This window comes from Rhineura floridana, chromosome 7 (assembly GCF_030035675.1).
Source record: "Rhineura floridana isolate rRhiFlo1 chromosome 7, rRhiFlo1.hap2, whole genome shotgun sequence".
Lineage (NCBI taxonomy): Eukaryota > Metazoa > Chordata > Lepidosauria > Squamata > Rhineuridae > Rhineura > Rhineura floridana.
Window position 1 is genome coordinate 1,159,430 of NC_084486.1, and position 12,766 is coordinate 1,172,195.

The 12,766-nt window shown below is 41.0% G+C and overlaps 1 protein-coding gene across 6 annotated transcripts in view; it reads left to right on the top strand.

Moving 5' to 3' along the window:
- Nucleotides 1–12,766, top strand: part of GBF1 (golgi brefeldin A resistant guanine nucleotide exchange factor 1) — a 223,404-nt gene that overhangs the window by 151,977 nt on the left and 58,661 nt on the right. For all 6 annotated transcript variants that reach the window (XM_061634634.1, XM_061634629.1, XM_061634630.1 and 3 more), the window contains 6 exons: nucleotides 3,114–3,196; nucleotides 3,414–3,650; nucleotides 4,182–4,275; nucleotides 7,645–7,821; nucleotides 10,051–10,115; nucleotides 11,840–11,963. In XM_061634634.1, the coding sequence (XP_061490618.1) occupies nucleotides 3,114–3,196; nucleotides 3,414–3,650; nucleotides 4,182–4,275; nucleotides 7,645–7,821; nucleotides 10,051–10,115; nucleotides 11,840–11,963 (780 nt within the window). The remainder of the gene's footprint in view (nucleotides 1–3,113; nucleotides 3,197–3,413; nucleotides 3,651–4,181; nucleotides 4,276–7,644; nucleotides 7,822–10,050; nucleotides 10,116–11,839; nucleotides 11,964–12,766) is intronic.

Consider the following 12,766-nt stretch of genomic DNA (forward strand, 5'->3'; position numbering starts at 1 on the left):
TTTATTTCCCTCATTAGTCATCCTAGAAATCTGTGTCAAATTTATTTTTATTAATTTCAAAGCCTTTTTATTGGTCAGTGTCATATGATGGTGAAGACAGCCTTTTTTGTTTCAAACTGGAGGTTATGTTCTATTTCTGTTTTGAGTGCATTAACAGTTGAATCTGAAACTGCAGTTTGATGTAAAATCAGACTGATTACAATATGTTGCTACTTCAGGAATGACTCTAGCTGTTCGAAAAAAGAGGATGCATGTTTTCAGCCTGCTATATTTAAACCACTTCATTTGAGGCAAGGTGGGCATGGTCAATTAAAAACATAGAGCACACCTAGAATTTTGCTAGAATATATTTCACCTCCCACTGTTTTGTCTTGTGCAAATTGAGACACTCCTGAGGTCCACTGGAGCCTATTCCGCAGAATAGTTAGTGCCATTATTCCACCATTATGTTTGGATATTTTTAGTATAAATTTCGCAAAATGTTGCTGTACTTCACATATTCACAGGAATAGAAACAAAATAAAATGGTCTCCTATAGGAAATTTCACTAAAATTGCAAAGTAAATCAGGCATATTTAAAGTGACCATCTGAACTATACCAACTGTCTTAATAACGTTTCTTCCTCCCTGCTAAAACGAGATCAGCACAACACATGTCTTGTTTCTATTATTTGGGCTGATCGCAGGTGTTGCCACCACTCACCATATGCTCAGAGGCACATGTTACCACATTCTTCAAAGCTACACAGCAAGTGGATTGGACTGTGAGAGACCAACCCAAATTGTGTTTGCATTTTGACAACTTTGTAGGGCAGTCCAATATCTCAGAGAAGAGGTCAGGTCTTCTGCTCCCCTGGTGCATTCACTATAGCTGCCCAATTTCCCTGCTTTTTAAAGTTTGATAGAAATTCACTAATAGGCAAAAAACCTTATGGTTTAAGAACGTACCTATAGCCCACAGATATTTCTATCAAACTTTAAAAAGCAGGGGAAAAGCTGTCCCTGGCCACATCCACAGCAGGCCTTTCTTTCACTTTGGACAGTCATGGCTTCTCTCAAAGAATCCTGGGAAGTGTAGTTAGTGAAGGGTGCTGAGAGTTGCTAGGAGACGCCTTGTTCCCCTCACAGACCTTCAATCAGAGTGGCTGACTGTTAAACCAGTCTGGCCGCTGGAGCTCTCTCAGGGGAATACCAGTCTCCTCTCAGCACCCTTCACAAACTACACTTCCCAGGATTCTCTGAGGGAAGCCATGACTGTCTCAAGTGAAATCGAGTCGGGTGTGGGTGTGGCCCCCTGATTAGCCAAGCCCAGCAGCTGTGAGGCAATTAGAACTCTGACAGTTGGTTCTTACTGAGCATGCCCCACGTTATCATAGGCTGCCAGCCAAACTTTCTTAAATTAATTAAAAATCAGCCAGACATTTTTTTAACTTTTAAACTGCAGAAGATGAAGGTCAGAGTATGGGGCAAGGTCAGTATTAGGATTACAGGTACTCTGTGAACATGGCTGATTTTTAATGAATTTCAATCATTATGAGAACTCTCAGAGAAAAAAGTCCAAAAGGGCTCTGGGTTTTCTTTCTTTCTTTTTAGACTTTGAACTCTCGATTCTCTCTGACTGTTTTGTGTATTGCCATGAAAATTGACAGGGTTGTTCAGCAAGCTTTTCTGAGTTCAGGACTATAAGTTTTGTAAGGTTTTGTTTTGAAATGAGCTTATGGGAAGCATCAGAATGGCATGCGGGTATTTTCAATTTAACATTGCGGAATGTGAAAAATCGACGCTGGTTATAGTATACAGCCACTCTCGTGGCTGTATAATACACACACTCTGTGTGTGTGTGTGTGTTTAAAATTGTTGAAGCGATTGTTTTAACAGTGTCTGTGTGTGAGAGAGAAAGTGTGTGTATATACTGTGCCTTTGCTCGCTCCACTCACTAGTCTCCCCCCCAAACTCCCCACATTAACCCCCTAGAGCTTCCCTTTCCTACCCCATGCACCTACTAAGCTCTCTTTTCACCTTCATATCCTCATTTCTGAAGCCACTTGTCTCTTCTGTTCTGCAGCCCCACTTTGCACTTGTTTTCACCTTCATCCTCATGTCCATGCCTCCCTCCCTTCTTTTCTGTAATTCACAGAAGGCAGATTGCATATGGGACCTTGTACAACCATGCACACGCACGACCCACATGATAATCTCTGCCTCCTCCTACACATTGCAACTACTAAGCATCCTTTTCATTTTCTGTCCAATTAGGAAGCCAACACTTCATCATGAAGCTGCCTTTGTACTCCTGTTTTCACCTTTACCCCATTCCTTCTACTTCCCCCCGTTTTCACCTTAACCCCTTTTTCTTTCCTCGTCCTCCCTAACACATAGACCACCACTCCCATTTCCATGCCTCCTCCCCCTCCTCTTCTGCAGCCCTCTTTGTGCATAAAGACACCATTTGAAATAATGGGAGAGTTATGGGATGGAGGAACATGAGGGAAAAAATGTGTTGGTTTTAAACAATAGGAGAAGTTTGAGAAAAGCAGGGTTGGAGAAACACTGAGAGGGAAAGTGTTGGTGTTTAAACAACAGGAGAGGTTTGAATACACCAAGAAGGAGTTGGGATAGACTCTGTTGTGCCCATTTTAACATTTTGGTTCTGTGTTGTACCCATCTCTGCTATTTTGCCTTGATAAAACTTCCTTTTAAAAAAATCCAACTTTCAGTGTTCTTTCCTTCCCAATCTATTCAGACCTCTCATTTAAAACAAACACTCCCTCTTACTGCCCCTCTCTATCCTTACTGCTTCTCCAGGGCAGGAGATCTCAGTGTTGTTAGAATATGCACATAGTTCTGAGGCCACATCCCTGCTTTGCTCCTCCCTTTCTGTGTTTCCATGGAGATGAGGCTTGCCTCTCCAGAGGGATGACATTCTTAGGCAAATACAGTATGGGAGATAAATTGTTTCATTGCAAGCAATTCATCAATGAAATAAATAATAATAAGGATACACTGGCTCTAGTACCTGACCACACATGATCATAATTGTGATGTTTGTTTTGAGAAGGTCATGCAAAATACAGCTCAAACATCACATTGCTTTCTCTTGCCGCTGCTTACAGGAATTCCGAAAAAATCTGAAAGGGGTAAATGGAGGCAAAGACTTTGAGCAGGACATGCTGGAGGACATGTACCATGCCATCAAGTAAGTGATTTGTTGTTTCCCGTTAGTATGAGGGTGTTAACAGAGAGGCCTCCAACTGATGATCGACCAATCTCTTTGATTTTCTCTGAACTAATTCTGAGATGGTTACAAATAGTGCTCAGTATGTCATGCTATTGTTGTTAGAGACCTACAATGGTGCATTGATGCAGAATGTTAATATGAAAACACTTAATGTTTCTGCTCTAATCTGTGGTAGAAATGAAGAGATTGTTATGCCAGAAGAACAGACAGGCCTAGTAAAGGAAAACTATGTATGGAGTGTGCTACTGCATCGCGGGGCCACTGATGAAGGCATCTTTTTGCATGTCCCACCTGGAAGCTATGACCATGACCTCTTCACCATGATCTGGGGGCCCACTGTTGCAGCCCTGTCTTATGTCTTTGACAAGAGCCTGGATGAAACAATCATCCAGAAGGCTATTTCTGGCTTCAGGTAATGCTTCACAACATTCAGCAGAGTTTCATTTTGTATATACAGATTGTCTTTACTTTAACCGAAGCTTTTTGTGTTCAGGGAAGATACTTTCTAGTAAATGTAGTAAGTCTAGTCAGCACTTTCTAGTAAGTGAGACATATATTGCTTGAGCACACTGAAAATCTATTCATGAGTAGGCAAAACTGGAAGGTGAATTTCTGTGCTGCCAGTTTTTTTTTAAAGTGTCCCCTCACAGTCAGAAGGATTTCTCCTAGATGTCATCCAACTATATTATCACTGTGGTCACTGCCACATTTAAATCACAATGAAGTTCCATCATACCCTGGTCTTCTGAAATTTGATTGTCATCATTAAAAGCGCTTACACACACACCAATTTTGTCACTTGAATGTTGCCAGCTAGATTTGAATGATCAAATTAGATGCAAATCCTCCACTTGCACCACTGAAGAGTGGTGTAAGGACCCTTGGGCTCCTACAGAAAATGCACTTCGTGGTTCCTCTTATGTTGCTGTGATTTGTCTTTCAGAAAATGTGCCATGATTTCTGCCCATTATGGCCTCAGTGATGTTTTTGACAACCTCATAATTTCTCTCTGCAAATTCACAGCCCTCAGCAGTGAGGTGAGTCTGCAAATGAAGTGAGATGGTATGAGAATGATTCCAAACTCTGATTTAAATCTAACCCTGTAGCCTTGGTGCCTACATCATTATTAATACTGAAAATGGAAGGGGAGAGAATTTGAGCAGGGGAATAGTGGAGGGAGGGAAGGGGTCAGCATTCCCAGTCCCTTGACCATGGTTAGGAAATTGGGAAAGTTATATCTGTATTGGACTTCAAAAGGCTGGTTCATACATCAGTTTACATAACTTGATTACTTAACAATTTGACTGGCAGTTAAATATATGAACAGATTCCAGTGAAAAGCTTTGTGTTTTAAGTGATACAAAATGTGTGATTGTGGTGTCTTACCTGCATGCCAGATACAACTCTTGCCAAATTGGGAAAAGAAATGGGGGAAAGGTGAGGCAGAGGTGAAAGCAGGTCTGTTGTAAGGAACTATTAGTTGCAGCAGGATTGCCTTGTTCATTAAGAGCAGTTAACCTGACCGTGACGTTTTTAAAAAGGTCATGCAGCAACAATCCACTTTGGAATTTATTAAGAGTTTTTTTTTAAATTAAGAAATCTGTTCTTTTAAGAGACTTGCCTTTCTGGTATGGCTCATCTGCTAGATCTTAGAATCATACAATTAGCAAGATCTTAGAATCATAGAATAGCAGAGTTGGAAGGGCCTATAATATGGCTATTGAGTCCAACTCCCTGCTCAATGCAAGAATCCATGTTAAAGCATATCTGACAGGTGCCTGTCCAGCTGAATCTTGAAAGCCTCCAGTGTTGAAGAGCCCACCACCTCCCTAGATAATTGGTTCCATTGTCGTACTTCTCTAACAGTTAGGAAGTTTTTCCTGATGTTCAGCCAAAATCTGGGTTCCTTTAACTTGAGCCCATTATTTTGTGTCCTACACTCTGGGATGATCGAGAAGAGATCCTGGCCCTCCTCTGTGTCATAGCATTTCAAGTACTTGAACAGTGCTATCATATCTTCCCTCAGTCTTCTCTTCTGAAGACTAAACAGGCCCAGTTCTTTCAGTCTCTCCTCCTAGGATTTTGATAGCAATGTACAGATTAAATCCCTGCCAGATGTTCCTTAGGTCCCAGGTTAAGGGTCTTGAGTCACAGGTCTTTCATGCATGCATGTCAAAGTCCTCTCTGTTATCAAGAGATATTGCATATCTGTGTAGACTAGCCCTAGCTTGATATCAGAAATGTTTTAATGCATTTAGAGACAGTTTAATACAGCTTCAAATAAGTTGTTTGTTTTTGTTGAAAATGGTAGCTTTTAAAATGCTTTATTTACTTAATGTTTATACTAATTTTCCATTGTACCATACCCCAAACAGTTTACAAAAAAATCATAAATTCTACAAATATTAGCAGCCAAATTATCCCCCAAACCAGCAATCAGGTCATCAGTAAAAGTTTAATTATTACTGTCCTCAGTGCACATGGTGCTTTATAGAATAACAAAAGCCAAGATGGAACCTCAATTTATCAGTATTATTTATTAAGTTTCTATCCACTCTTCCTTCCAAAAGAGCACAGGACAACCAACCATCCAAGCAATAAAACAATAGAATTAAAATAAAATAACATTTTTAAAACGTTTAAAAACACTTGAAAACAGCACAATGGTCTAAAAATAGTTCTAAAACAGTCATATTACCCCCACAGCTTATAATATCAAATTTATCAGGAACAGTCTCCTTCAGCCATCAAATGCCTGGGTGAACTGAAATGTTTTTAACTTCCTCCTAAATGTTGTTAATGAAGGGGATAGACTCACTTCACGAGGGAGGGCATTCCAGAAGTGGGAAACTGCCATAATGAGTCAATGCCAACTGGGCTGCACCCAGTAGTGGTACCACCAACAGGGCCTCCCATGCCAATTTAGAAAATGGATGGGGTGGAATGAGAGAGGGAAAGGGATGAATATGGGGAGCAAAAGAGAGGGAGGAGTCAAAGATTTATTTATTTAATCAGTCAATCAATCCCTCCCAGGTACATGGTGCTTTATACAGAACAGGCTGTGACAGGTTTCTATCCTAAGGGGCTTGCAATCTAAAATCAACCTAGGGAAACAACCAAGGAAAGGGGGAAATGGAGGCATGGGGAAGCAGGGGAAGAATATGTGATTATTTCAGTTACATGTTTGGGCTTGTTAATAATGAAACAGCCTTCCCTGTCATTTTATCCTCTGCTCCAGTCAGCCCCAGACATCATAGCTCAATGGTCAAGGATGATGGGAGTTGTAGTCCAAAACATCTGGAGGGGACCAGGTTGGGGAGGACTGCAATAAGGTATTGAGACCAGGGCAGGGATGGGGAACCTTTGGGGCCTGGATGGGGCTGATCTCTATTTTCCCCACCCCATGGGCCAACTTTGACAGATGGCAGGGCCACTCACCTGTCAGTCATCTGACATAATGACATAAGGTGATGGGTGGGTAGTCCTCCCTATCAGTCAGAGATGGCCCACAGGGTAGGAGGAGATAGTTACGGAGCAGGATTTCACCCCACAAACATCAGTTGATTGGGGGGGGTTAAATCCTGCTTTCTGCAGAGATAAGCTGTGCGCAGTTCTCTGCAGGAAGGTGGTGCATGCAGTCAATCCAGCAGTATTTAACCTCCTGCTTATCAGCTGATAAGTGGGCAATTAAATCCTGCTTTCTGCAGGGATCAACTATGCACACCACTCGTCCCCAGCCAAACTGAGCTGAACTGAAGCCCAGCCCCTTCAAGCTGATGTCACCCACCTATTAGGTGATATCAGCTGATTGACAGGTGGGTGTGGTTTCAAAAAATGGCCTTATGGGCAAAATTGGAACTCCTGACAGGCCAAGATTGGCTGATGGGCCAGAGGTTCTACACGCTTGGACAAAGGGGATATTCCAAAGACTTTCTGGAAAAGGTTTGTTTTGAGGAGAGACTTAAAAGAAGTAAGGGAGGTTGTCACAGAGAGGCATTCTAGGAGGCAGTTTCAAGCATGAGAGGCAGCAAGAGAATGGGAAGGGCAATAAAGGTGAAGGCTTTCCTTAAAATATAATGGATCAAGATAATCTACAGTTACATAAGTGATAGACAAAACAGAAATTGGCAAAGTGTAAAGGAAGCCTGAGATATGTGTGATGAAGGCCTTATAGATGTATCTGTAGAGCAGTAGACAATCTGTGAAATTACCAAATCATAAATTGTGGAGCAAAGTTCTCCAGGAAGTGACACAGTCAGGGCTGTCATTGTCCAGCCTGTTGATAACATACTCCAGACCTTCCATTGAAATGTTTGCTGTTTGCTCCCTAAGTGATCCATGGTGGCGGTTTCTTCTTCCTTCTTCTCTGAAGACTTTCTAACTTCTCTTTTCCATATTTCCTACAGTCCATTGAGAACCTGCCCACAGTTTTTGGAAGCAATCCCAAAGCTCATATGGCAGCGAAGACTGTGTTCCACTTGGCTCATCGTCATGGTGACATTTTACGGGAGGGCTGGAAAAACATCATGGAAGCCATGCTGCAGCTTTTCAGAGCAGAGCTGTTGCCAAAGAGCATGGTAGAGGTAAAGAAGTTGATGGCAGATGCCAGGACAATTGGGTAGAGAGCGAATGATAAAATAAAATGGAAATAATAATGCCATGAAGTAGAGGATACACATATGCTTGCCTTAGAGCTTAACAACTATACTGTCAGTAATAGACTGACTAATTAGACTTAACAGACTGATCTTGACCTGAGAGCAGAGGAGAAGCAGCAGTAACAGATTCTTCTAACAAGCTGTCTTTTCCATTTTACTGTCACTTAAAAAAATATATATGTTATGTATGGAGGGAATGGAAAAGGGGGTGATTTCAAAATTATATAGATTTTTGGTAAATAAGGATATAGGTTCCAACTCAATTTTAAAACAAGTATGGGAATCAGACCTGAATGCCAGATTAAAGAAGAGGACTGGAATGATATGTGAACAAAATTCCCATATAGATCTGTTTCGATTTCCTATAGAGAAACAGCCCTAAAAGTAAAACAAAAATGGTATTTAACCCCCCTGTATTTAGCATGGATCTCTAAAAATAGCACACAAAAGTGTTGGAGAGGATGCGAAGTACAAGGCTCATTTTTACACATGTGGTGGGAATGTGATAAACTCAAGGGTTTTTGGAACGAGATGTGGGAAGAAATACAGAAATTGACAAAACAACAATGTTACTTCAGGCCTGAATTAGCTTTATTGAACATTTTTCTGGGACAAAACACAAATCTACAATATAAAAGATTTATAGGATTTATGCTGGTGGCAGCCAGATTGACGATTGCCAAATATTGGAAATCACTGGATGGTTTAACACTGCAAAAAGAAACTATGGGAAATTGCTCTATTAGAGAAGTTAATACAGAAAATAAGAATGGCGGAGGGAAAAAAGAAAAGTAAGGACTCTTTTGAAGCAGATTTGAAGCCTTTTATCTTGGCTGCTACATCAGAGACTAGTTTGGGACCAGTGCCCTACCCTTTCAGATCGCTGTGGATAGCTTAAGAATGAAAGTTTCTCAGAGAACAAAACTACAAAATAAAATCTTGAAAGTTAATAGTCAGTAGGGGAAAGGGAGGGAAGGGGGGTGATAGGGGTTGGGGAAAAGGAGGGAAAGGGAGTTAATGGTTTTTTTGTGTTATATTGTAACTAAATACATTAATGCAAAATGGAAATAAAAAATTTAAAAAAATCATTACTTACTGTTGTAATAATCTTACGAAAACCACTTTGTGAGGTCCCCCTAAAAAGGTATGTGTGTGCACGCAAATAAATGCATCCATGCATACATACATAAAGGGCTATAGTTCAGTAGCAGATCACATGCTTTTGATTCTGGAAATCCCATGTTTAAACCCTGGCATCTCCAGACAAAAAAGAATCCTTGACAGCAGCATTAGGTAAGACTGAATGGTCCTCCTTGCTTTAAGGCAGTTTCATATGTTCACTAATCTTATGTGCTGCAGTATTGTCATTTACTCTGTAGATTCAAAATAATTTCTTAAATGCCAGGTAGTAAATGCTTGAGATGAGCTAGAGTTATGCAGAAGTTATTTGCATGTGGGTAAGATTACTGGAGTTATAATTGTGCACAATTTAGAATTTTTCATTTGGAAGTTAGAATGGTCTGGAACCAGTGTCTTACTATGGCAGAATTTTAAAATTAAGAAGAACAAATTTCTACAAAAATAGGGGTGTGAGGTAAGTTAAAGCACATAAAAAGGATTGCTCCTTGGAAAGCAAGGCCTCTTGGAACAGCTAAATCAAGCCTGATTGCTGTTTAAATACTGCCTGCTTTAGTGATGTTAATTATATCTCATGCTGCTCAATTAACTCTAGGTATTTCAAATGAAATAACCTTTCCATTTCTTGCCCCCTACAGGAGATTCCTATCATGAATCATCACTGGTTGTAGGAAGGGCTCTAGTGCCTGCTCAAGGGCTTTAGTGGCTACTTCACAGTCTACAGAGTAAACATGGAGGAAGGCAGAGGGCTCACATGACAGTTTTTTAAAAAAGGAATGAGAATTCCATAATGTTAGGCAATTTTAATAGCATAGATCAGTTACAAGTCAAAGGTCCTCCTTTAAAAGGATTATTAATCACACTCATATTTACAATGGACTATAACTTGTTGTGCTAAATAGGAATGCTCCGATTTCTGAGTGTTGATTTGGAAAGGAGAGAGGGAGTTATGGACCCAAAAAACTGACTGAACTGTTAATTTTGGCAACATACATAACATATTGGCTTAATTCACAGGTTGAAGACTTTGTAGATCCCAATGGCAAGATCTCTCTACAACATGAAGAGACACCTTCCAGTCGGTGAGTAGTCTAGCTAGTTTTTACAGACTGGCAGGCAACATAGTCTTTGGTTGATGGGTATAAGCCTATAGGCTTGTTATAGATAACAAAAAATTGCAGTGTGACTTGCTCTTGTTCAGCTAGCGAGCCAACCAGCCATGCTCTTTTCCAGGATACTCCATTCTGTTCTTTCCTCGTTTTGCATTTTCCCTCAATAGTCCAGTTGTTATTTTCCCCAAGCCTGCTGATATCACTGTGTTGCATGTGGATGGTGCTTTTTTAACTATAGTCAGCTAGCTTTCAGTGTCCAATAAACATGCTTCTATGTCCCAACTCATAATGGACATAGAACTGCAAACCCAACTATCTGTGTCATCTAGCAAGCTCGATACCATCACCTTTTCCAGGGGCTTTGCCCTGCTCAATACCTTAGTAACCTCCTTATTGCCAGATATAGAAGAGCTTTTACCATGGCGAGATTCAACGTGATGCCGTCAGCTTTACTTGAGGGTAGGTTTTGTGGGGTCCCATGCTTGGATAGGCTGTGCCCATGTGGAACTGGAGAAACTGAGACAATATCCCATGTCCTTTTATACTGTACTTTCTACCAAGATATCGGCACTTGCAGTATTACTCCTGTCATTCAATCGATACCTGGCCGTGACTCATTATACAATACAAGACATTTACTGCAAGATCGCCACCCTCAGATTACATACATCATTGCTAAGTTCTGCGCCACGGCAATTATAATTCGTAGAACACTGCTAAATCAAAAGTCCATATAACGAGTATCGACCTTGGTTTTAATTTGTTTTAAAAAATGGTTTTAACTGTATGATGATTTTGTATTGGCCGTCGGCCGCAATAAATATAAAAAGAAATAAAAATAAACATGCTTAGTCCTCACTGGGTTGGTTTTATGGGAGGGGCATGCCTGTCCCCAGTTGGTTTTTGTCTGAAGATTTTTGTACTTCTGAAAATCTTGGGATGACCCTGAATCTGCCAGTACCTCCCTTTTGTGTGTTGATCTTGCCAAATGGGCAACATAAGCACAGACACTTTCCCCCGAAGAACAGAAATGGAGTAGAACAGATGTGGCCTCACAACACAGTGTTGCAGTGTGGAGTGTGTCTGTTCAGGTGTCCAGCCACTTCACTCCGTTCCACTCCACCTCCCCATCCACACCCACCAGGTCAGTCACTGAATATGCTCAATTCTCATTGGACTGTTTTGGCTTTATCTTTTCTCGTTTGGGTTTTTTTTTTTAAGGGTTAGGTGGGGTGGACATACTGTTGCCCAAGCTCAGGTACAATGATGTCTTGGATTTTTCCACTGAGAAATCAGTGTCTTTTGTTCCTGAGGGTGTTTTAAAATAGTTTTTCAATGTCAACCAGAAAATAGCCTATCCAGACTTTGTCATGGTTTATTTTGCTTTTCTTGGTGTCTGTCTCTGCTCTTCCCTTTTCCCTTTCAAGCTACACCTGAATGACAATTTTTTCCGTTCAGGCTGTCAACATTTTATGGGGTTGTTTTTGGAGTTCCCCCATCTAGGGTTTTTTTAAAAATTATCCTTCTGCAAACTTAATGGTTACTCTTGGTCTGCCAGTACTGCTCTTTTGTTTCTGGGTGGTACAGTTTTGGTTACATGAGCATAGCCACTCAGAATCTTGAAATGATGTATAGGTATAAGATGATGATACTGCCTCATTTTTCAGTGTAATGTAATGTGCTTTTTCTTGTAGTGGTGAGTCCACAGTGCTAAGTTTCGTTAGTTGGCTGACACTCAGTGGTACAGAACAATCTGGTTTGAGGGGGCCATCTACAGAGAACCAGGAGGCAAAGAGAATGGCCCTGGAGTGTATAAAGGTAATTCATGGCCAGCAAGCAGGAAGGGCGTGCAAGAAATATATCTTGTCTGTCTGTCTCTCAGAACTGCACTACAACTCTTGATTGAATGGGCTCTCATAGCACATGATGAGAATTAGGGGGTTAATGTGCAGTTTCTGTCCACATGCAGTGTTACTATTGTGTAAGTTTATCTGGGATGTTGGCTTGTCTCCTAGACAGCATTTATTTATTATAGTTGTATCCTGCTATCTCTCCAAGGAGATCAGAGTTGAAGTTTATAGTTGAAACTTTGTGAGGTTAGGCTGAGAGAATCTTGCTCAAAGATACTTGGTGTCCCCACACCCAACCCTGGTTTCCTAACTGATATGTTGGGCCAAAAGACTGATTAACATATTTTAAATAGATAATAAAACCCTCTCATTACTACATCGTAGTAAAAAGATGTATCCATCTCTGGCCTTAGAAGAAGCCATTATCAGGGCTAGGTGGTCCGTGTTTCCCACCACCTACAGGGGGTGCAGTACCTCTGGTTGACACATAAATATTCCTCATGCCGGGGTGGTCCGGGGTCTTTGGGGCTCAGGCCCTACATTAGACTCTGAGCCCTCAGTCGCTCACTGTGACATGTTTGCAAGGCTCTTTGCAGATAAAATTGCTTGCATTCGGACTGACTTGGACTCCTCATTAACTACAGTTGCGCCAGATATCCCCGAAGCTTCCTCTTGTCATTTTTCTATGGATACTTTTCAGCTTGTAAAGCCTGAGGATGTGGACAGGATTCTGGGAGAATCAAGGGCCACTACTTGTTCTCTTGACCCTTG